Source organism: Periophthalmus magnuspinnatus, chromosome 7, assembly GCF_009829125.3.
Source record: "Periophthalmus magnuspinnatus isolate fPerMag1 chromosome 7, fPerMag1.2.pri, whole genome shotgun sequence".
Lineage (NCBI taxonomy): Eukaryota > Metazoa > Chordata > Actinopteri > Gobiiformes > Gobiidae > Periophthalmus > Periophthalmus magnuspinnatus.
This window is the reverse complement of record NC_047132.1, coordinates 5,991,449-6,016,320: the sequence shown is the minus strand read 5'-3', so window position 1 is coordinate 6,016,320 and position 24,872 is coordinate 5,991,449. Positions and strand designations below refer to the sequence as shown.

The 24,872-nt window shown below is 39.7% G+C and overlaps 4 protein-coding genes across 5 annotated transcripts in view; 2 read left to right on the top strand and 2 right to left on the bottom strand.

Moving 5' to 3' along the window:
* Positions 1-425: 425 nt before the first annotated feature.
* On the bottom strand, positions 426-12,195 carry bltp3a (bridge-like lipid transfer protein family member 3A). Its single transcript, XM_033970022.2, has 21 exons — positions 11,949-12,195; positions 11,261-11,423; positions 10,546-10,584; positions 10,368-10,459; positions 9,732-9,921; positions 9,504-9,644; positions 9,247-9,417; positions 8,980-9,160; positions 8,819-8,905; positions 8,354-8,524; positions 8,141-8,274; positions 7,280-7,421; positions 5,168-5,361; positions 3,689-4,848; positions 3,415-3,587; positions 3,197-3,342; positions 2,923-3,073; positions 2,577-2,830; positions 2,024-2,132; positions 1,839-1,918; positions 426-1,489 (listed from the first exon to the last, which is right to left on the bottom strand). Exons 1-21 carry the CDS (start codon positions 11,990-11,992, stop codon positions 1,373-1,375), a joined length of 3,939 nt encoding a protein of 1,312 aa, XP_033825913.1. The 5' UTR covers positions 11,993-12,195; the 3' UTR covers positions 426-1,372.
* Positions 911-24,872, bottom strand: part of LOC117373675 (protein kinase C and casein kinase substrate in neurons protein 1) — a 64,432-nt gene continuing 40,470 nt past the window's right edge. For both annotated transcript variants that reach the window (XM_033969756.2, XM_033969757.2), the window contains one exon: positions 911-922. The gene's annotated coding sequence lies outside the window, so the exon portion shown is untranslated. The remainder of the gene's footprint in view (positions 923-24,872) is intronic.
* LOC117373193 (protein ILRUN-like) lies at positions 12,598-17,627 on the top strand. The gene is made up of 5 exons (XM_033969114.2): positions 12,598-12,857; positions 13,851-14,005; positions 14,088-14,285; positions 15,731-16,023; positions 16,352-17,627. Exons 1-5 carry the CDS (start codon positions 12,700-12,702, stop codon positions 16,385-16,387), a joined length of 840 nt encoding a protein of 279 aa, XP_033825005.1. The 5' UTR covers positions 12,598-12,699; the 3' UTR covers positions 16,388-17,627.
* The window catches only part of LOC117373899 (SAM pointed domain-containing Ets transcription factor-like), a 6,709-nt gene continuing 2,405 nt past the window's right edge, over positions 20,569-24,872 (top strand). Inside the window, exons 1-3 of the mRNA XM_033970019.1 lie at positions 20,569-20,839; positions 22,088-22,360; positions 24,871-24,872. The exon at positions 24,871-24,872 is cut by the window's right edge and continues 133 nt beyond it. Coding sequence (XP_033825910.1) covers positions 20,569-20,839; positions 22,088-22,360; positions 24,871-24,872 — 546 coding nt within the window. The remainder of the gene's footprint in view (positions 20,840-22,087; positions 22,361-24,870) is intronic.

Genomic DNA, 24,872 nt, shown 5'->3' with positions numbered 1-24,872 from the left:
ATCCATATTTTGAAATTCTATTGCTTTTATATTTTGTACATTACATTCCACAAAGAATGTAAATCAGTCATTCATAGTTTAAAGGCAAAAGGAGATGATGCTTCAGATACATGTCCAGTTAGCACAGCAGACCACTAGAGGTCTCCAGTTAACTATGATAAATCCTACTGACAGTTGAGGAAATCACTGAGGCCATAAATAATTTGCAACTAATCAGGTAAAATGCTTCATCTCCAGAGGCAATGAGTAAAATGTATGCAAATTAAAGTATGAATGAGGTTTTCTTTCAAAATTATCCATGTCACAGATTATCCAATGAAAGAACCAAAAGAAAAAAAAAAATAAAACCACAACCATCCTGGCATTTTGAGGCATGAAATCTTTGTTGTAGCTTGCAGATTTCCAAATATATATATTTTTTCCTCTTTTTCTAGTATTTTAAAGCCAGAGTTCCTTGGCCATCAATACTAAGTTCATATGGTATCACCTTAAATATTACTTTGATATGACTTTATAAGTGCATAATCAAAATAATTACTAAAACAAAACCATTTTGTAACACTATAAGACTGACTACATATGCAAAACAAGTATCAAATAAACCTGGTTTGCCGATATAATCCCAAACTTCCATTGACCCAGTTACAATACTAAAGCTGCTGTGCAACGTGGTGTCTACAGCTTAAAGGCATGTGTTTGGAGGTCATTAAACCACAGAGCACATAGTTTCACAGTAAAAAGAACAATACTAAAAATTTCACAACTTCAAAGTAAAAAATAAACACTGAGGAATGAAAGTGTGCAGAGTAGATAAGAGTGAATTCATTTGTATGGATAAGTCCACCAGTGTAGATGATGACATGCACCCGTCTCTTGGGAGCAGCATAGTTCTGCTTAAAAAGTGCAATCTTTTTTTTTTTTCCTACTCGTAGTTTTGCCCACACACAAAAAATAAATACAGGACTAAACAGCTATTGTAGATGAGTAAAAAATAAACACATTCTATAGAAGAAATCACATTTTCAAGTCTGTTCTTAGTCGTACAATAAAATTGTAAAGCTTAACATGCATAATTTTCAGTAGGACTGATGTTTGTAAAGTTTGTTTTAAAATGCATTTACATCAATGTGAAAAAATGACATGGAGATGCTACTTTAGAGTTACATAAATTAGTAATGAGTGAGATTTAAAGCTACCCATGCATGCTGTGGGAAACACTCGCACCTTTCTCTTACAATGATTTTGTTACATTTGTGCTGTGAGGAAATCTAGATTGTAGTACCACTTTCTCCCAGTCTTCACACACCCAACATGCTGGTCGATAAAACTAATAAATAAGCAGAAAAATATTCTGAGGCAGAGAAACAGTACCTCACAGGGTGAAAGTGGGGTCATATTTCCTGACCTCCAACAGGAGGCGATCTCTCTCACTGAGCACCTGAGTGAGAGCCGCCTGGACATCAGAGAGCTGATCGTCTGAGGTTTGATTCTGCAAAATAAATGACAAAGTTTCACAAAAATTCTGTAAATTATTACACGTAAAAGTTCTTGCTAATTATGCTACAGTAGGGATGACAGCAGCAAGTGTAATTACAACTCCATAACACTAGTGTAATGGAGCCAACAGCCAACAGTGAGCAGAAAAAAAACACTGGTTCCTGACTGTAGTTAAAGTTAGACAAAGACAGTTAATTAAACAAGCCAAGACATATTATTTTTGAAAAATTAAATCTGAATTGAGACATGGATATCGACACTATTGTAACTATTTCAAATACTCACTAAATGCTCCAAAGCAAATATTAAAAAAGCATTGTTTAGCAAAGTCACTTTCTTACCTGTTTCTGCCGAGATGAGCTATCCTGGTTTGAGTCTGTAATTGAGACATTTGTGGTGGATTTCAGTTCGGCGCTTTCCGCTGCAATGACAAAGATAGTAGCGTTAGTAATATCAATATCTGTGAGCTTTATAATATGGCCAGCTTAACATTATAGAATAATAATACTTCATTATAGGTACACACCTTTGACTCTCAGGATGCCATCATCACCTCGCTCAAGCAACAGCTGATCTACAATGAACGTAGCTGGAACAGGTTGAGGGGCCGTGGGATAGATTCTTGGACCGTCGTCCTAAAATTTGAAAGATTGTATTTTGTCTCAATTTTCATAGCAGTATTAGTAGATTTCAAACGACATCACAACAATTCAACTTGAGATGGGAACTGATCTTGTCAGACCTCAGAAGCTAAGCAAGGCTGGGCCTGGTTAGTGCTTGGATGGGAGTCCACTGTGAATGCCAGGTGCCACAGTGGAGCACCTGTGGCAAAAACTGTTGTTCTGTCCCTAGGCAAGACACTTCACCCACATTACCTCTTATGGATGTTGTGTATGTGAGACTGTTGGTGATGGTTGGGCAACCAATGGCGCAGATTGGATACTATTGTAGCTGTGGCTATAAATAGTATCTTACCATTATCGAGTGTGGAGTGAATGAATAATGCAGGACATTTTAAAGCAACTCTGAGCGTCTGGAAAAGCGCTATATAAGACTAATGCATTATAACTATCCTTTACCTTTATAGTGATGGTGATATTATTCATGTGAAGCTTTAAGGGCTGGCTGTCTACGGCAAATTCATCCTCGAGGAAGGGGCCAATATTGGCGAGAGTGGACGATAACAGCTCCACGTGGCAGTCCTTTAAACTCATGTTCATGAAGCTCACACAGCCAGTGGAGTGCTCCAGAGCAGAGACGCCCATCTCTGTCTGCAGAGTTACGGCAGGAGCCTTTCTGGGCTTGTTCTGCTTCTGTAGCACTCCAATGGGAACTGAAAAACAAAGTATTTTAGAAGAATGAAGTGCTCCCCATTTAATGCATAATAACAAAATGAAGTAGGAACAGAAAAAGATTTTGATTTACCTTGTACTAGACCAGCCTGGATGTCTGAACTCCTAATGTTACCCAATTGTACAGGGACAAGATTCTGAGCTTCTGCAACAACCATTTGATCCTCTCCATTTGCTTCCATGGTACAGGCAATCCCACTCAGAGTAAGTACGAATGCTGAGGCCTATGGAAACACAACAGATAAAGTTAGGTCAGATGAACAGTATATACTAGTCTAAAATATGTATTTTTCTCTTATTTTTACTTATGTCATTGATATTCATGTAGTATCTAAAATGTTCCTTACCATATCTTGTGAGACGTCCTCTGTGCTTTGGGACAGAGAGCTGCTGAGGTCAGCGGACGACCCTCCGTCAGTGCCAAGTGCAGGACTGGATCGACTGCCTGTATTAACGCCTGTATTATTTGGACGCATGGACTCTACACCTGATTCTGTGAAGACAGGCACATTTACTTTTGACTGTCACATTTTAATGTGAAAACATTTTATTCAGCTTTAAGCACCTGAGCCGATTAAAACAACAAAACCGTCACTAAGATCACTATCTACAGAGAGGTTTTCATCAGGCAGGCTGCCGTCCAGAATGGCACTGTCAAAGGAATGCTGAGAGGGCGACTGCTTCATGGAGCGCAGACTGGGGGCAGGAGATGACTCTTCTGAGCGCTGCACTGGCTCCCTGTGCAGCACAAACACAGTGTTCAGAAACACTTCATGAAAACATTAGGCTCCTACTTCATCATGCTGCCCAGAACATAGCAGGACAGTCTTATTACTTACTTTGCTGGACTGAACAACTTGCTCATCCCGGAGCCTCTGCTCAGCATGCTGAAGGCATCTTTTGTAATAGAAAACGCTCCTTTGGTCAGGTCCAGGGAGGCACTGAGGGCATCTTTGGTCACGTCCTTGGTGACATTAATTGCACTGGACAGTTCTCCCTCCAGGCTAAAGGTAGATGGCTCGCGGGACAGGGTGGGTGACTGGACAGGTGACATGACAGGTGAGAGGACAGGAGTGTTTACATCTAATCCATCCTCCTGTAGCGCCTCCTCCACAGCCTCACACGCCTCCTCTACTGTCCCCTCCTGTTCATCTTGATCCAAGCCTGCGTCCCTCGTGCTGACAGAGGAGATCCCGTTCTCCTCTGGGACCAGGTCTGGGATGTGGTGGGAGGGGGAAAGATCTGACTCACTGATGCTGGGGCTGTCTGTCTCTGGAGTGTGGGGCACCTCTGGCTCCGGCTCTGTGCTCACGGGAGGCAACAGTAGCCCCACTTCTGCAGAATCCAGGAGCAGAGCACAACACGCTGTTAAGGCTTCTAGTTTGTCTACTTTAGCCTTTTTAACCTCCTTGGTATCTTGCCCCAGCTCTGCTCCTAAACGTGCCAGGGCATCCTTCATTCTCAACAAAGCAACATACTGATAATGGTTGAGCCACATTTTGACAGGAGTGATAGCATGCACCAGAAAGTGAAAAGAAGCAAACTCCTCATTCCTGTCTCCTTCATTTTGTTCATTGTTTTGACTGGAAAAAGCCGCTGGTCTACACATCCACACTGACATGGTTAAGGGTTCCACAAAGGGCTGTGTTCTGCCTTTTGGAGATCTGCGCACTCCATCAAAACCAAGCGTGATCCGGGACAGACTTAGGGACCAGACATCTTGGGACCTGGGCAACTTTTGATCTAAAGGCTGTGGTTTGGTTTCCTGTGAGTGTCTGAGGAAGACAGGTGGAAGAGGGTGAAAGGCAGTTTGATCTTTGTGGTGCGAAGCTTTGAAGAAATGGTTGGCAGTGAAGTTGTTGTAGATGCTGTTGAGGTCAGCTCTGGTGCCATGAGGACAGTGGCGCGTATTGCTAACTGCCATTTGGGGCACGACAACAGACAAAGACTGTGGACGCTCTGGGTGGTCCAAAATAGATGAATCAAGTGGAATTACCATCTAAAAGGAACAAAAAAAAAAAATCAATAAGTTGTATCTCCATCTCCATAGAGATAAACATATGAAGGACCACCAGGGGAAAAATTGCATGGTACAACTTTAAAGATCAATTGATGCTGCATATTTAAACATACATTAGCTACTTACCAATAGTTATATGCATTTCTGAACTACAGAATTTTTAAAAATGCAGAGGGGAAATTTAGTTTGCTGCAGAAGGATTTTGTTACCTAAATAAATTCAATGTCCTGTAATCATTCTTTAAATGATCAATAATTATGTGTATATATATATATATATATATATATATATATTTTACCTTTAGTTGAGCTGCGTCCATACGGATGTCTACGTGCTCCTCTGTCATGTTGCTGTCTTGTAGATGATAAAAAGCTTTTACTTGATCTAAAGTGTGGAGAAGGCCTCTCGAGAACAGATTGATCCATAGGACACTGGCTGGGTCCACACAGAGCTGAATGCCGTTCAGTTGAGCATACAGGCTCGAAGTGGGCGCTAAAATAAACATAGGAAAAATGTGTCACATATAAGGTTATTGTCATATGCTGTGCATTTTTTCTGGCTTTTTAAATATTTTTAGGCACCAGGTCCATAAAAAGGTGAACTATGTAACTTTTCTGGTAGCGGGTCTGCCACTTGCTTTTCTCCATGGAGATCTTTTTGCTTTGCCTGTATTGCAATGATATAAAACATATTAAATCTTGCATTTATTTAGTTAATTAGTTAGTTAAAACAAGTTCTAAAAGATACCTTTGTCATCTTGAGTTTCTTGTGCTAAAGATGGTTATTAACCACTACATAGCATTCCAAATTATTATGCAAATTATATTTTTCTCAGATTTTTTCCAAATGGTCAATATAAATGACATGTCATCATAATTTTCAAGTCATCAACCTTTAGAGTACAATTCGAATGTTATATATAACAGTATTTTTTTTTAAATAAAAACTAAAAATGCACTGCCCCAAATGATTAAGCACATCAGTTTCAAACCATGTTATTGTTGTAAAGAACTGAAAATGGTTATTTGTTTATTTTTCAATTAGAAGTATTAGCACATTACTGAAATCAAAAGCTATTTCAATCAAAACATCTTAAGAGGTCAAGTTACATTTTAACATAGGACCCCTTATTTGAGAGGAGCTTCACAATTGACCTGTAACTGAATTGCATCCATTGAACTTGTGAGTATGTGGAGAGTTTATGCTTGAATTTCTTTACAGGATGTGAACTGCCTCTCGCCCTCATAGATCTTTCGCTTGACAATGCTCCAAAGGTTCTCAGTAGGGTTGAGGTCAGGAGAGGATGGGGGCCACACCATGAGTTTCTCTTCTTTTATGCCCATAGCAGCCAATGATGCAGAGGTATTCCTTGCAGCATGAGATGGTGCATTGTTGCATGAACATGATTTTGCTATGGAAAGCACGGTTCTTCTTTTTGTACCGTGGAAGAACATGGTCAGTGAGAAACAGAGGTCATTTTCACACCTTCAGAGACCCTAAAGGAGCCGACCAGCTCTCTCCCTGTGATTCGAGCCCAAAACATGACTCCTCCACATCGTTGGGACACGGTGGCCGTCCACCAACCATCCACCGCTCCATCCATCTGGACCATCCAGGGTTGCACCCTTGTTGCACCCTTATGGCACCCTTCAACACAATTTGCATAATAATTTGGAACACAGTGTAGACGTATAATGAAAGTCTAGAAGATAAAGCCAAGATGGTGTCGAATTTGTTTTAATGGCCAGTGCTCACTGGGGCATGGGCCCAAAAATGATTTTCTCTTCCGCATTACTTCCTCATTATGGGCTAGCGCCTCCCATCATGTGACGTCACAATCAGAGCAATAGCTGCTAGAACGGAGGTAATATGGGCTTAGAATGGGGCTAGGCTAAATCTTACAAAGCTAACTTTTAGGCGCTTTGAGGATTTAAGACTTATAGATGTTCATGTTGTGAAAAGAGAGAAGAATCCCTACAAAATCCAACCTTTGTGAAAGCTGTGGATGCCCTGTCACTGAACACGGGCAGTTTGAATTCCCCAAAAATGCATTGCGCTCAATGGGAGAATTATTTCTGGGCCCAAGCTCCTGGGAGTTGCAGCTCCTATGGAGTGGCCACTGGTCAATCTCACCCTGGGACAGAGGGGGAATATCTTATCCAGTTCTTATTATAGATCCACGCTATCTACAGATGCTTTGTTTGTTTAAAGGCGGAGAAAGGTGTTTTGACCATTTCTGCTCCCCTCAGTATTCAAGATTACTTAAACTTGCATTAATGAAACAGACTGTTTCATTAATGCAAGTGGGTATGTTTTCAAAGAGGAAACTAAAGCCTAAAGACAGTTTAATATAAAAAGTGATATTTACAAAGATTAGCCAGTTGAAAGTGTTAATTTCCATCTGTTTTACCTTCTAAATTAGAGTTGTCTGGAAAGTAGTACTCTGTAAACTGCAGATGGATTGCTGGTACGTTGTCAGGAAAATGAAGAGCCTTACGGTTACAACATATAAATGACTGGGTTCTTTTGTTCTGACGGCCTCTTGTGGACACCTAAATGTGAAAAGATGGAAGACAAATAATCAATAGCTACAACATCCTGTTACGCACTAAATGTTTTCCATAGACAATTTTCAACACCTGTTCATGTAATTAATAAAAGAGGAACTGAAAAAAAAAATCTGTGGTTTGTTTTTCACAGAAATAAAAATATCAAAAATTGTATGAGGCAATGAAGATTTTCCAAATACGTAATTAACGCATGAATATTTTGGTTTACAAATGTACGATAAAACTAGTTCATTTTTAACTTGCACGTTAACTTAAAACAGAACTGTAATTGGCATTTGCCCACACAGACTATATAAATACACACACCACAATAATGAGTCCTTTGTTGCCTTGGGGCTATAAGTGGAGCTGATGCCTCCAGGCTGCTAATCTCTAATAAACCTCCTGTAAATTTCGGTTAATTATAATTCCTGGGCCTGGCACGTGATAAAAATGCTAAAAGATAATAATCAACAGGGATTTTAGTGCAGATCTAACCTAAATAAATGAATACTATTTAGTTCAATTTGTTCTAAAATTACTGTGTGGAGATAAGAGAGTGACAGTGACCATTAGAAAAGACAGCGGTACACTGCATTTTCCATGCTTTTATTTAAAGGGGCTTTCTATTGTCTCCCTTGAGGGGCATAATGCTCTGGGTCTTTTATTACAGTACAGCATCTGCTGGGCAAATAAATGTAATTATGTCAAAGGAGCCTTGCCTGGTGAATGTCAAAATCATCCATTCTGATCACCACAGAGCTCGACCGCAGTCGTTTCAATGAGGCCCCTGTAGAGGCAGCGTTTCTGTTGGATATTTGCTCTGATGCAGATGACTTGAGAGTAGACTGTTTATCTAAAGCATTAACAAAGACAAAGGTCATATTAATTTTACAAAGTAAAGAAGTCAATATATGTTTTTTGAAGGTCAATACCTTGCCCTGCCCTGGCAGGAGAGCCCTTGGTCAATAAAACACTCTCAGTGACTGGCCCAGGAAAGCCAGAGGCTTCTGCTCTCCTCTGAAAGTCCTGGAGCAACTTCCCTGCCCATTGCGCCTGAGCCTCCATGGCTGCATTGTGGCGCTCCCAGTGTTTACATCCATCAGCTGTAAGGAGAATAATCATTATTGAGGGAAATACTTCTTATTTATCTGTACAAACCTATTAAGTTGTAACAAGTCAGTACCCGATTAGCTTAGAGGCTAGTTAGCTATTCTACACTGTAAACCTGAGGAATTCAACCCAGAGTAATGGGACTGGTCTCTCTGAATTTATTCTGCTTGAGTAGTAATCCTCCTGTCTGTTGTGAATGGAGGCTGAGTTGGTGTGAATGAAAGCACTACTGTGCTTTGGGGCAAATTGGTTAAATAATAAAGAAAAAGGGCAGTTGTCTGTCTCACCAGGCCTATGGATGGGGTAGAAGTCAAAGCCCAGCTTCTTAAAGGTGAGCTGCATGGAGCCCTGTGAGGCCGGTGGGGGTGGCTCGTCTGTTTGGATTCACATGACAAGAGTTTACAATCTGCTCCAGGAAGGTCTCTTTGATTGTTTAATTTAATCTTACCTTCATCTGCTGAAGAACTATCATTGCATATGTGCAGATCCAGTCGAGATATAGACGTGTGGTAAGAGGACTCTTTAACGTCATACAAATCGAAGTACTGACTCATACTGTTGGGGCTCCCAGTGGAAGCAGGAGAGGGCTCAGTCCAGAGACTATGCATCCCAGGAGATGTAGGAGCAGCCTACAAAACACATTTAAATAAAATCTCCAAACATATATGGCAATAGTGCTTTGTTTAATAAAATAAAAAAAAACAGTGTGTGGAACCTGCAATGATTCAGCAGTCATGTTTTTTCTCTGCTTAGCAGATTTTTCCATTGCCTCGCTGAGAGATTTGGCATAGTGGATGATAGCTTTGAGTTGAGAATCAGTCAGGACCCACAAAAGATCATCCAGGATAAAGAACAGTTTGGATGCCAGCACATTACAGTCCTTTATCTAAATTCAATAACAAAATTATTTAGTAAATACATTTAATCAATATAAAGTCATTATGAAGTTTGTGATATTTGGTTCAAACGTACTCTACGTTTCAGTGCAATACGAATGCGACCCTGATTCGTGATGAGACGTAACGGTGTGCTGCCAAGGTCCTGATCATTACTTTCAATGGCATCTGCCTCAATCCGCAGACTCTGCCAGTTTACTTCTTTAAAGGTTAACACCTGCAACATAATGAACAGTGTAATATAGATATTAATACGTAATTAGAGCATCAATCTGGTAAGACATTTTGTGAAAGACTACAGTACCTCTCCTCTTTTGGGGTCGGAGATGCGAGTATAGCGGAGGTCACTGCGCTGCCATTTGGGGTTGAGGCTGCTCCCTTGGAGCTGCCACAGTTCAAAAGAGGCATGAAAGGCACGAGCCTGAACCTTGATGGTGATAGAGTTGATTCTGATAGACATGCCCTCCACCACCTTCTCCGCAAAACCATACTCACTGTAATAAGACATTTTGATAAATGTATTACCTAAAAGTCAGACTAACACGTAGACCTGTCACAATAATTATTATATAGACTTATCATTCATCACGAAAGATGGAACAATTATTTTTGGGGGTCAATAATTAGTGTATGTACTTTTTCTATGTACTAGTACTTGTTTGTCTGCCCTAAAATAAGAGTTGGACTGTAGAGGGTTGAATAAATGACTTCTATGGTGCATTAACCGTCTCATTTATCCATTGTAGTGCATGTTCATTACGGTATGTATAGAATAGTTTTGGGGGGAAATCTTGCTTTTACAATTATTGTGTCAGTGGCATAATGGGATTCAATATTATCATTTATCATCTATATTTCTTCGTACTTCAAAATTTGTTATTGTGACAGGCCTCCTAACAAGACTTTGGCAATGAGCTCAATATGCTTTGTTCATATGTACCTCTGACTTGCTGCAATTGCAATTGGAGATGGACCATTAGGGGGACGTGGTTCTTCACATGTTCTCATTTCTACCTCTACTTTGTCCAAGAACTACACAACATAATACAACAGTGATTTTGAAAAAAAGTTTTAAAGAACAAGGACAAAAAATTACAGGTACCGACTAAAATTCTTACCAGACATATTGGGCTTGTTTTTAGCTTTGTCCATTGTATCTAAAAATAGCAGGACAGTAAGGACAAAAAAGTCAGTGAAGATGTGTTTGAACAGCATTCTGCCCTATTTGTGCGCTCTGTAGAAGGCACCACCTCACACAGCGCTGCCCTGACCCTAACAATGAGCACTTTGTGATTTCTTCTGATTCAGTGAGAATACTTGTGACAATACATACATACATATGTCATGGAAATATATTCACTCCAATTAAAATGTTATTTAAGCAATTTAAGTATTCCTATACTGAGACCTGGCAATGCTTTAACCTAACTTCATACAGAGCTTGTACACTGTAAGGCTGGGTGACACTGGAAAAAAAATCACAATTTATTTCCCCATTTTCTTGATTTTCCTTTTTTCCTTTACAAAAAATTTATAAAGCTGCCTTTCAATATTGATTTAATGAACATAAACAAGACATACTTTCAATCAGTGCAACTAAACATAAAAAATAACCCAATTTATTCCTTCACAGTCCAAACTCGAAACCACAAGCTGTTTGATTAAAAAGACCAAAACTGATCACTGATGATTAGACATGCCTGGATCTAAATCTCAGTTACATTTATTCAGCTTAAGTTCAAAAAGTACAAAAACACCATGTTCTTTCATGTGGTCTTTGAGAAAAACATCATTCACAACTGCTCCATCAGGTTTGACAACTCAGAGACCTACCCTAATGGCAGCTTTGTTGCAGTACACCCGAGTGACAGCGAGCCAGGTGGGCAGGTCCAGCATGTTCTGCAGAACCTCCTCATCCAACTCCAGGTTAGACAGCTGGCCCTCCCCTTTAAGGGTGCTCAGGTTGATTTTGTCAGGGGACAGATTCTTGGTGAACCTGAAGAAAAAGTACCAAACATAAATACTGTAACTGAAAGTAAAAAAACTGGATCTGTTAGAAAAAAATGTAGAAAAATGGTAGACTCCCCAGAATTAACTGGTACTTAATAGACTATTGTAGGCTCTAAAAGAGGGGTGTGGTAGTAAAATGTATTCAGAAATACATGGCCATATGAATGGTTTGTTTCAAGGAATCTAACTAATATGTTGGTTTAAATCCAGTAAGTCGATCTATTTGTTTAGAGCTTTAATCCTCTGCCTGGTGTACTGCCATAGATCTAGGGACACAATTCTCTTAACACATTTCTTTAACACAAAAACACAGGGTTTACTACAGTGTACTGTGTGTATCCACAGATCATGACAGCATGGGCTCAGATAGACACACAGTCACAGCGTGTTAGTGTGGAGCACGAGCAAATCAATCACACAGTTGTAGGATGTAGAGAGTACACGATCTCAAGGAGATGTGGAGTACATTAGAGGAGAAGGCTAACAAGCTAACCCCCACGAAGACACTTACCGTGACAAATGTTTCAGAATCTGCTTTTTGATGATCCCGGCCATCCTGTCTTGGCGTAGTGTTAACCGGGATAAACACCTTTATTTTGCTCTATCAGAGTAAGTAGCTGGTGGGGGCATGAGCGCAGTGCACAGCTGTAGCCGTGCGCATCTTGTTAGCCGCTGCTCTCCGCGCACAGCCTCTGTTGCTGCTGCCCGAGGTACACCGGACAGAGAGAACCCCCTGCTCTCACAAACCACACACACACACACCGATACAACAGCGCCACCTGCAGGACACATGAGGACAAAACATGGACCGGAGTCCTCCAATCACGAGAGATGTGTTTGCGCTATATTTACCCATCAAGAGCCTACAGCGTCGAGCCAAATCATGTGCAGTGCCTATCATATAATGCCGAATAATATAACTATACTTTGGACAGAAATAGTTGTAGACAAAGTACAGTAGTCTGCATATCTCTGCTCTTATATCATGTATTAAGGTATGTTTTCAATTAGTATTATAAAACAACGTGCATTCGATCACTTGGTTGAGTGGATTTGGAAAGCCCTGTGTTTATTTCTGTCTCAGATTACGCACACAGGGCTTTACGCAGCTGGGGACGGATTGCGTAGTACATTTGGTCATGTGACCTGTGCACTGGGCCTTGCACATGCGCACTAGGCCTTGCAGTTGAGTTGTTATGACAAGCTGAGGCCTCGGACTAAATTAGGTACGAAGCCCCGAGCTTTGTCGGGCAAAATCCGCAATGGAGGGCATGGACCTAGACCTAGACCAAGAGCTAATGCAGAAGTTCAGCTGCATGGGCACCACAGACAAAGACATACTGATCTCGGAGTTCCAGAGGCTGCTCGGCTTCCAGCTCAATCCTGCAGGCTGCGCCTTCTTCCTGGATATGACGAACTGGTGAGTCCGCGGTCTGTGAGGCCTTCGAGGCTGGCTATGGAAGTTTACAAAGTGTGGATGGTTTACTGTGCTGTTGCTTCTACTCGGATACATTATTTGCCACGGGGGATTGATTCTTATTTCCCCTTGGCACGGGATTATATCGTGATCTTTGTAAATTTGTCCAGGTTCAATTAATGCCAATGACGCTGTAGTAACAAACTCCAAAGCTAGCTCCTCCTGCTGTAGAAGCACTGCTGTCTGTACAGCATCAACCATGACACCACATCAGCACACTTTAATGTTCAAGTCACGGCGGATTATTGTGTTAAATATAATTATGTGTTGTGTTTATTCTATTGAAATAACAAGAGGCCCGTGACTTTCATTTTATCACCAGGTCATTCTACCAAAACACACGTCTCTATTTGAATAATGATCAATAAAATCATATTTTGCATCGATAATCTAACACGTTTGTTGAGATAATATGTATTTTGAAGCTTCCATTGCTGTAAATGTAGTGTGTAGGATAGTATTGTACGTGTGCTGTAATTACATAACCCACTGGACAGGCATGGCGCATGACTCAAGAGCTCGAAAAGCACTTGATCTGTTAAACACTCATTACGGTCTGTTTCTTCTTCTTTTCCCTCTTTTTTTCTTGTACATTTATGCAAAATAGACTATTGCGGCCTTTTACTGTCAAATTATTTAAACTAATCTCATACACTAAATTAGTCTGATCAGATTCTTGCTTTATTAGTAGCAGGACTTAAATGTGGCCAGAGTTTAATGCTTTTTTTGTTTAGACAATGGCTGTGTTTAAGCAGTGCTGTCTGTAGTAATGTCACGTGACGTATTCTGCAGCCCTCTTCTAAAAATAAACCTCTGCTTTCTACTGTAAATGGCCACGGGTCACGTGAATCTTTTTCCACATGATTTTAACTTCTCATTAAATGCATTTTGTACATACTGTACAGTCATTTAACGTTTACCCTTCCTCTTTATCAGGAATCTACAGGCCGCTATTGGAGCATACTACGACTTTGAAAGTCCTAACATCAGTGCACCTTGTATGTCGCTGGTGAAAGATGTGACCATTGGTGAAGGTGAATCCATTCCTCCTGACACACCCTTTATTAAAACCTGGAGGATACAGAACACAGGTGTTTATAATACACTCACATAGCGAGCTTATTTGATGTATGTGATTGTTATCAATCTACTGCATTGTCCATGTGTCCTCAGGCCCTGAGTCGTGGCCTCCTGGAGTGTGCCTGAAGTATGTGGGGGGAGATCAGTTTGGACACGTAAACATGATGATGGTACGCTCTCTCAACCCTCAAGAAATAGTGGATGTGAGTGTCCAGATGCAGAGCCCTTCATCTCCAGGCATGTACCAGGGCCAGTGGAGAATGTGCACAGCCACAGGATTGTACTTCGGAGGTGAGAAAAGTAAACGTTTTTGTCTGTCAAAGCTAGTTCAGAAATGCTGATTAGACCTAAATAATATTACTCTAATTTTGGACCACTCCCTCTGTTCCTTTCATCTTGTTAAAAGCAAGTACACACAATTACAAAAGGGTCTATTGTGATTATCCAATGTTATCCATGCATGTCTGAGTAATTTAGTGATATCTCCCATGCTCTGTTTGAACCTTCCTTATGGTTAGCTGTAAGCTGTAAGCTGTAGCTGTGCCATGCTCAACCCACATGCCTACATTACCCATGCTCACACATGACAATTCTCCACAAATATACAAAAACATGATACAAAACTGTACACAGCAACTTGACAAACCTGATGCGATTTGCAGCAGCTTCATTAGAGGATGCATGTTGCCTGTGATTGTGATATCACATATCAGGGGGAGTGATAATCTAAGTATGTTATGTGTTGGCAGTTAACACATAACATGCAAAAACAGCACTTTGAATGAACCATAACGCCTTCCCCAAAGCTGATTTTTAGTCTGTCCAACTTGCCCATATGGGTGTTTGTCAATCACTCCTTTGAGCCCATACTGGCCAGTGCATTGGAACATCTTTGATATTCTCCAGAGCACTACATATCCAATCATTGTACACTATTCACTGTAAAGGATATGAGGAGGGAGAGAGTCAAGCTCAATAAAGTAGTCAAATTACCTATCTGTCAATAGACAAGACTTTGGCTGTGTTCGCATTCCCCCCCCCCCCCCCCCCCCCCCACACACACACACACCTCATCAAATGTGGGAATAAAATAATTGTGACAATTTTAAAAGCAAAATTCAGTTATTTATATTAAATTTATATTCCAAACAAGTACTCTTAATGTAAAGCACTTTTTATCTGGCTGTTTATGCCACGTCATTTCACTTTATCACTCAAAGTTTGATTTCATAAACGTGGTCACTTACTGAAACATATAAGATACAGGAAATGAAACAAAATTACTGTTTGATCATGGTGTCAATTATTGTGAGTAATCATTAAATTGTGATGTTTATTTCTCACAATAATTGTAACCCAAAAATTTGATAATATGATATGCCCAACCTGGTCTAGACCTGGACTAAAGCAGGACTAGTCCAGGACCAACCCAAGTGTACATCAGGACTACACAAGGTTCAAACCAGGACAAATGTATGTATATTGTGGTATTACAGTTTAACCTTTCCCTTTCCCTCAACACAATTGCCATTTCCCTGATTCACATAGGACCACTAGACTGAAACACAGCTTTTATGCAAAAGCTGTCAAATCAAGCACACTGACCATGTAATCCACCTAATATCTGTTATATATTTCTGCTTGATCTGGGCATTGCTGCATTCTGTTGTTTTTTGTTTTTTTTTCCCCCAAACAATGACAGTAAATAAATCTAATCTAAAACCTTTTCTCTACAGATGTCATTTGGGTGATCTTGAGTGTGGAAGTTGGAGGTCTTCTCGGGGTCACGCAGCAGCTCTCATCTTTTCAGGCAGAGTTCAACACTCAGCCTCATCGAAACCTGGAGGGAGACTACAACCCTTTCGCTTCGCCACAGAAGGGCAAATGTGTGAACGGCAACAACAGCAGTCTCCTCGACAACAGAGAGCTCACACAACCACAGCCAGATCAGAATGGACTTTCACACCCCTCTGTGGATTTAGTAGCAAATAATCTGCAAAGCAATCTATCGTTAGTCTCTTCAAACCAGGTAAGAAAGGATATTCATTTAATATCACTTAATCAATCGCCTCTGTGGACTTTTGTAAAGGAGATATATTCTGTAATATTGATTTTTTTTTTTAAAGAGCTTTTAATCATCTTATACTTATCTTTCCTTCTCATTCACCCACTCAACATTGTATTTAAAATGATTCAAAACTGTGACTAAACCCTAAACTACCATAAGACAGAACTAGATTAGGACAAGACCACATCACAGCTAAAGTGATACAAAGTCAGGAGCAAAGCCTTTTTGTTTGTCTGTTTTTCATTACAGCTAATCTCGCAGATCAAAACTTCTAATTTATTTTCCACAGGGTTTAAAGGAGCCCTTTTCCTCCGGCCAATCCTAAACCCTGGGACGCAGCGGCGTTAGAGGAGGAGCTGGTGGAGAAATTCAGAACTCTAAATTTATGCAAACGTCAGTCTCCCTCGAGGTGCACCGGGACTGACCAACTGTGCAGCTCACCCAGGCCCACACCCACAGTTTGCACGAGTGAATGCTGCTCATAAACGAGTGATTTGAGCGATTACTTTCTCTGGATTTTTTTTTTTAGTTGTGAGTTGAATGACGGTGGAGATGTGTAATTGTACAATGTGTATACAGTATGTGTGTCTCTTTAAAACTTTAGGAGGAAAGCCATTTTTTTTGCCAATTGATTCTTAAGTCTCTGCTTTCACGTTTGGCATATTTATTAAGATTTTTTTTCTTTTACAAATTTCTGGATTGTCAATATCAGTAGTAATGATGGTAACAATCCTTAAGCTTTTGAATTTTCAATTTAATGGATTCTTTTATGGGTTTTATCACGGCTTTTGCATAATGGGTAACGTTACTTGCATTTCTAGTTTGTCTAAAGTCAGTAGGGATTTGCATATCACCATTTTTCTCCTCTAGATTATCCATCAAGACAAAATAGTTATATATATATTTTTTCCAATCCATGGTACTTAACATAATCAATAAAGTAAATGTTTTATATTCTGTACAATTTTTAGGAAGAATAATCACATCCATTTGTCTAATACTTTATTTTGTCAGACCATAATGCAGTATTAAAGACATTATTATACAAATACTGACTATAAAATATAGAGTATAGTCTACCATTATGTTAAGTCCGACATTTGGGCCAACCATTTGTTCTTAAACTGTATTTATCTTGTAATGGCCTTTTGAATTGTAAGTTATCATTTTAATTTGAATGTATGGGGAGGGCACGGGATAACATTGTTTATCTACATGGCCTTTTTAATTTGTCCTGGGTAAAATAAAACTATTTGTACAAAGATGTTCACATGAACTACACATATTATAGAAATATCTGCACTATTTCTGAGCTATGCAATGTGCTCCAGAATAAGGCCTAAGCATATAAGCTCTCAACCGAAAACCAGAACAAAACATTTCCAATCTTTTGACGTGATTCAAACTTAACAATAGCCAAATTACAATGTTCCCAGTTCAACATGTTAATGACAAATCTACCTGCAAAATAAATATTGGTTCACTTCATCCAACCAGAGCAGAGGGGTGGATACAAAGCTTTTCCTGTATGTTTGATGAATGTTTGTATGATTAAATTATCACTTAAAAAAAAAAAGAAAATGCCTTTGTTTTGTTTTTCTTATGACAGAACTAGTGAAAGAACCTGTGCATTGTATTATCTAAAATGATCGTCCATGTTTACAGTGAAGTTAACAAAATTGTCAAGCTGTTAATATTTTGACAGCAGTTCATTCACTTTCAACTGTATGTACTGATATAAAACAGACACATAAGTGCATATAGACTAACCCTGGACTAGACCCAAATTAAACAAAAGCTAGAAAAAGATCAAGGCGAGTGTGAGCGCACCTTTCACCAATACTAAACTATTGGCCCTGGTTTTAGAGGAGAACTTAAAGATACAGATACCAACTGAAACATGACTTAATTGTTTGATTTGCAACATGAATAATACCCCGATGAGAAGAATCTTACATGTCCCATACAGTACTGTTCATGTAACTGTTTTAAAGTTCTAAAATACATTGGAGCAGTGTTTTTCAAACTGTGGGCTGGTGGTACATGGGGATCTCCGCAGATTTGAGTATTTGTTTTATCTAGAGTCTGAATCTATTCATGTTTTTGTCCTCGTTTGGGTTAACCACTATTTACAACTACATCAACTGTTTTCTTTCATTTCAAACTATTTTTAGCCCTTTTTTTGCCTGATATAGTCTTGGTTTAGATCTGGTGCTACTCAGAAGACAATTGTCAGGAGATGCTTGATGTAAAAAGCTTGATAACCACTTTGTTCGAGAAAGAAAAAGACTTTTATGTGAGCTGCATGTATAAGGAAACACTGTCAGAGGTGCACCTGTTACAGAATTAAGTGTCATTCAAAAGCATTTTTAATTAACAAAACTCACTTGTGTAGTAATCAGACAAAAGCAAAAGTACATTATGCTTAAGTTGTCTAAAATACTGTACCGATTTGGCTTCAAACCCACCTGAGAGCTTTACTGTTTACTTAAGATTATCGTCAGTGCCTCCAGTCAGTATTAAGCAGCAGAACAGCCTATGGGACACATCCTTCTGTCTTTACTTATATTTAAACTGAAAGTCATTGTGGTAAAAACAAAGCTGAAACCAAACCCATGGGAGATGCTTCTGCTCTGAGCATCTACACAAAATGACTCCATCAAGACTCCATCAGACTGAAGTTACATCCACCTGCAGCAGTCAAGACAGACGCAGGTAAGACTGTTGTTGCTGATAAAAAAAAACAAAAACAACAAAACTTCAAATTGGACTTTTGTGTTTAGCTGAATATGCTGGTTGCCGTTGGTAACACTTTAACAAATCCAAAAATAACAAATCCCCTAACTCAACCCCGTAGTAAAGTACTTTCTAAGCTGTTTGTTCAATATAAAGTAAGTTTTCGTAGTTATCACAAAGTATTACTCTTTATCATTAACCACAAGCTTGTAAAGTATGAAGGAATGTCAGAAACGCAATGCAGCTCCCAAGACAAATGTGCTATATTTATTTGATTTGGTTGACACAGTTTTCAATCCATTCAGTTCCACTTTCATGACTCTGGCACAGCTCCAGAGCAGTGGCCCAGATGGAGATAATTGCTCCATCCATTGATCCAAAATATGTTGTTTTGCAAAATGACCCAAAATTCTGCAAAATTAGTAATTATCTGTGGCTGTAACTGCTAATTCATTTCCCTACTGACGGAAAAGAAAACTAGTTCAATTCAACCAATAGCCTATTTGAAATTGTACAAGTGAAAGATAACAGTGTGACTGCAGATTATTCATTTGGTGACCAATAATAAGTGCATTTCTTGACTTTCTTATGTTTCTTATACATTTTGATAACCACAGCTGACCTCTCCCCATTATTATTCACAGTTTCCAAACATTAATGCACATTTTAATGTTGACTTCAGTGATGTTCTCCATAGTGGACCACATTAAAACATGGTCCATATAGTTCTAATGTGTTTGGCCAACTCTAAATACTGGCCTGAGTCACAATTTATATTCATTAACGCACCAGTATCTCAGATTGTGAGGGTGGAGTTATCAATTTACAATGACATTACTTTAGTATAATGCAGTATTGTTGTGACCAGACAGAAAAATTAAACAAGAATATGCACATTTGTTGTTGTTTTTTTTTTTTTTTTTCAAGAAATAGGCCAAAATGTTGAAAAAGTAAATACTATGTTGAAGTAAGGCGCACAAAACTCAGCTTCATAATGAATTTACATGTCACTGTATAGCTTTAATCACGTACAATAGGATCTTGTAGTTGGAAGATAGTATTGTTGGCCAAATATTACTCAACTTTATGGAAAAAGGTGAGAAGGTGAAAAAGCTTTGAAGTGCAATTTGTTTAAATGGAGTTAATTGACGGCCACCTCTGCAGTTGCTTGAACAAAGCCTATACTTTCACTAAGCTGTGATGACTAAAACAAACAGCACATCTCCACGGTCATGTTTACTTTAGGATCATTTCTGTTAAGCTAATAAGATGAGCAGCAGCATCAGTGTCTCACTATCTCAAAATGCTCTGGGACATTTAGGGTTTTATGTCATTGTTGTTTGAACTCCCAAGCCTGGAAGGAATTGTACCGGGGATCTTCTTGCTGTGAGACAAGAATGTTAGTCTACAGTACAAACATGGCCTGTCATGATAAATAACTTTATATTATGGCCCCTGGTGCTTTACCTTGCATGGAGCAAAACTAAACATTTTATTTTTTTCAGGGAGTGGTAGAAGGGAGTAGGCCCCTAACTCTAACTTATGAAAATAGTTTTATTTCTCAGGTTTTCATGTTTAATTAACTTCACTGAGGCTTATTTGACCTTAATTTTCATGGTAAAACACGGTGAAAAGGGGGTATACAATATGTACGCCCCTGTTTGATTGACAACTGGATCATTTGTTTTTCCAGGAAGATCTCTGAGGTGGCTGTGATACTTGTCTTTACAGATAAAAATGACTTAATTCAAATCTGTATTTATCTTCAGCATGGGAAGTCCCGACAGCCACCAAACCCTCCACAACATGGACTCCTCCAGGATGCACTATGTGATGATTGACCACAGACAGCCAGACCACCATTACATGCAGGTTTACAAGACTGAACCGTGCTCCCCCGTACCCGTCCAATCACACTGCGGCATTTCAGAGTGCGAGGGCCAGATGGAGGAGCGGTGTCTGGAGCAGATGCAGTCCATGGTAGTGGGAGAGGTCCTCAAAGATGTGGACACAGCGTGCAAACTGCTCAACATCACACAAGGTACACATGCAAATCAACAGGAGACAATGGCGACCTTCACGAGTGTGTCTTCTGCAAACATGTTGACAGAGAGATTATAAAGAGCCATTGTTTATACTGACAGAAGTTCATTGTGGAAAAGGAGTACTGTTGAGTTATCCAGTTGTTGCGTCGTTCAAATTGAAATCAGATCGTCCCTGTGTCTTCAAACCTGCCAAGTCTGTAGTTTTGGACTTCTATAAACATGCATGTGGCCCTGTTATCAGTTTATCAGTTCATATTTCTGTCTTCTTTCAGATATTTGCTCTTGGACCGTTTTAAAATGTGCACTGTGAGATAGATAAGTTAAATACCACACTGCGGAACATTCCAGGCAAAGCAGTAACATCTCCATGGAAACAAGCACTACAAAAATGACATAGTGCTAGTTTGAAATATGTTTAGTTATTTGCAGAATTTGGTTATTTGTTTTTCTTCTGCCAGTTCAAGCATTTGTCTTTTTACTTTAGTGTAGACTCCTTTAACTTTTGGTAATAATTCTAAACAAAATTGTTATCAAATACTTCTCCTACTTCAAACCTGCAGCACTGACAATCCTAAAGTTCAAAAATCACAAACATCTTAACTCATAAACTAACTATTCTGAACCAGTCAACCCCGCTACAGTACTTTACTAAAAAAAAAAAAAAAAAAAAAAAAATTTCTTCCAATTGAAATATTAGTATTTTAACTCCACTGGTGGAGGTAATGAAGTTAAAGTAGTAAAGTGCTGTGCTTAAGTAGATTTTTAGGTGTCTGTACTTAAGTTAATTTTACAGTGACTACTTTTTTATTTTTACTTCCTACATTTTTTAACTGGACTGAAAAGTAAAAAGTACTTTTCATGATGATGATTGGAGGATTTATTTTTACCATGTTCAAGGTAACATCCTAGGGTTTTCGAGTTTAGTCTTTGGCTTTGAGGAAACAAAAATAAATACACGAAATTTATATGGAAAATTAAGAAATGAATTTGTACTAGTACTGCTGACCAAAATATGCATTATTTTTTAATCAATATCACAAATACTAACTAATAATTAAATACTTTTGTGATACTTTTACTTTTACAGAAATAACATTTTACCTCTGTATCTGTACATTTACTTAAGTAGCAAAATTGAGTACTTCATCCACCACTGTTTAACTCTCCTCTCTTCTAACATATATTCTTTTAACCTTTGACAAAATGTAAACAGACTTGTAACTTGTAACGTGTCTCGTGCACAGACCCCATGAGCTGGAGCTACATGCAGGTACAGAAGTGGCTGGGGTGGACGGAGCACATGTACCACCTGCCCCGAGTCAGTACACTGTTCCAGGGCCTGAGTGGACGGGAGCTTTGCTTCATGTCTGAGGCCCAGTTCAGACAGCACTCGGCTCAGTTTGGAGACATGCTCTATGCTCATCTGGACATCTGGAGATCAGGTACATGGGGAAAGTATAGCAAAAAATCTGATCATATGGGTATTGGAAGCATTTTACATACATGGATAGATACATGTATAGCTGTTTTGAAGTACTTACAGAACTCTACTCAGTTCAGAGACATGCTTTACTCTCATCTAGACATCTGGAGATCAGGTTCATGGGGGAAAAAAACATATATTTTTAATCTCTATGGGTATTCCAAGACTCAAGAAATTATTCATCAATCCACACTCACACAGATACATATATAGATGGATTTTTAGATACTTACAGCACCCTGCACAGTTTGAAGACACACTCTATGCACATCTGAACACTACAAAACAATGTGAGGAAATGTTTGTAAGATCTATGGGTATTCAAAGCATCCATCCATCCATTTTCTTCCGCTTATCCGGGGCCGGGTCGCGGGGGCAGCAGTCTAAGCAAGGACTCCCAGACTTCCCTCACCCCGGACACGTCCTCCAGCTCCTCCGGTGGGACCCCAAGGCGTTCCCAGGCCAGCCGAGAGACATAGTCCCTCCAGTGTGTCCTGGGTCTTCCCCGGGGCCTCCTCCCGGTGGGACATGCCCAGAACACCTCCCTAGGGAGGCGTCCAGGAGGCATCCTGAGCAGATGCCTGAGCCACCTCAGCTGGTTCCTCTCAACGTGTAGGAGCAGCGGCTCTACTCCGAGCTCCTCCCGTGTGACCGAGCTCCTCACCCTATCCCTAAGAGTGCGCCCGGCCACTCTGCGGAGGAAACCCATTTCAGCCGCTTGTATCCGCGATCTTGTCCTTTCGGTCATTACCCAGAGCTCATGACCATAGGTGAGGGTAGGAACGTAGATTGACCGGTAAATTCTTTACCACAACGGACCGATACAGTGACCGCATCACTGCAGACGCTGCACCGATCCGCCTGTCAATCTCACGCTCCATCCTTCCCTCACTCGTGAACAAGACCCCGAGATACTTGAACTCCTCCACTTGGGGCAGAGACTCACCACCCACCCGGAGAGAGCAAACCACCTTTTTCCGGTCGAGAACCATGGCCTCGGATTTGGAGGAGCTGATTCTCATCCCAGCCACTTCACACTCGGCTGAAAACCGCCCCAGTGCCTGCTGCAGGTCCTGGCTCGAAGAAGCCATCAGGACAACATCGTCTGCAAACAGCAGAGATGAAATCCTGTGGTTCCCAAACCAGGCCCCCTCCGGCCCCTGGCTGCGCCTAGAAATTCTGTCCATAAATATAATGAAAAGAACCGGTGACAAAGGGCAGCCCTGGCGGAGTCCAACATGCACCGGGAACAGGTCTGACTTACTGCCGGCAATGCGAACACAGCTCCTGCTCCGGTCATACAGGGACCGGACAGCCCTTAGCTATTCAAAGCATTTTACATGATTTTAATTATCCATCCTATCACACTCACACAGATACATACATAGAGAGATTTTGATATACTTACAGTACTCCGCACAGTTCAGAGACACACATCAAGCTACTCATTTTCACTCAATGGAGAATAAGCCCTGAGAATTATATACTACCTTCATCGATACTGCATGAGTTGCCAATAGTAGGGTTGAACCAAGAGTCTACATCTTTGTTTTTAAATATCTCGATTCTTATTTTTAAATTAGGGTTTATAATTAATTAAGTACATCTATTTACATTTTACAGTATTTGATTTATTTATTTTTTTATTGATTCTATTTTATTATTGTGTCTTGCAAACAAAAATGTCGAGCGCTTTAATGGTCTTATAAGACACCATTAACAAAATACAACAGGCCAGTTTCCAGACGTGTGTTAGAAAAACCAATGGACTCATTTAAACAAACTCATCTGCCGCTTCTTCCTAGCTAAACATTAAAATTAAACAAACATTTCATCTTGTTGTCGTCATTACACTAGAAAATATCAGGGCAGCGAGTGAACATTTCATCAAATAAAGGATTTCTAAATGCATCATAAAACGGACAATACAACAAAAAATGAGCTTCACTTTCCACTTCTCCCAACTCACATAAACCACAAAGTCTTTTTTTCCCAGGGGCTTGAGAAAACCTCCCAGTTTCTTTATAGTATGTGTTAACACCCCACCATGAGCTGTTGACGTTGAACAATGATTACGAAACCTGTCTTGCGATAATTAGGAGACTGTATTTGCATATTCTTTCTTTCTTTATGTGTTTTTTTGTACAGGGGAACATTTGGGCTCACTTTTTCATGGGGTGCCCTGTTTAAAATACAATACAAACAAGCAAAAAAAAAGTATAAGTCCAGGTGCAGGTTGCCAGATTATTACCATATTATTATCATTAGATTATTATTGCACATTTTATAAATAAACTTAAATTATTGAACAACTATTCCATTAGTCATGTGCTTTGACTTTACAGCTGTAGCCATAAAGGGGCCATGCACACCAGTGGACAATACTCCAGGTAAGCATGTGCAATCTGACTATAATACTGTGTTTAATAGTGCACTAGGTAACATTTCTACCTGCTAATCTCTATGGAAATGTGTGTGCTTGAAATGCCCCATACTAACAATTTGAAATATCTGAGCTGTGATTAAAATTTTTTTTGTGTGTAGAT

Bases quoted from the DNA above. Each gene is read 5' to 3' on its own strand.
- bltp3a (XM_033970022.2), bottom strand. From the start codon at position 11,992: ATGGCCGGGATCATCAAAAAGCAGATTCTGAAACATTTGTCACG. The intron at 8,275-8,353 runs GTATTGACCTTC...TTAATGCTTTAG, and splicing joins TCCTGCCAGGGCAGGGCAAG to ATAAACAGTCTACTCTCAAG. The intron at 3,588-3,688 runs GTAAGTAATAAG...TGTGCTGCACAG, and splicing joins AAGTTGTTCAGTCCAGCAAA to GGAGCCAGTGCAGCGCTCAG.
- LOC117373193 (XM_033969114.2), top strand. From the start codon at position 12,700: ATGGAGGGCATGGACCTAGACCTAGACCAAGAGCTAATGCAGAAGTTC. The intron at 12,858-13,850 runs GTGAGTCCGCGG...CCTCTTTATCAG, and splicing joins TTCCTGGATATGACGAACTG to GAATCTACAGGCCGCTATTG. The intron at 14,286-15,730 runs GTGAGAAAAGTA...TTTTCTCTACAG, and splicing joins CACAGGATTGTACTTCGGAG to ATGTCATTTGGGTGATCTTG.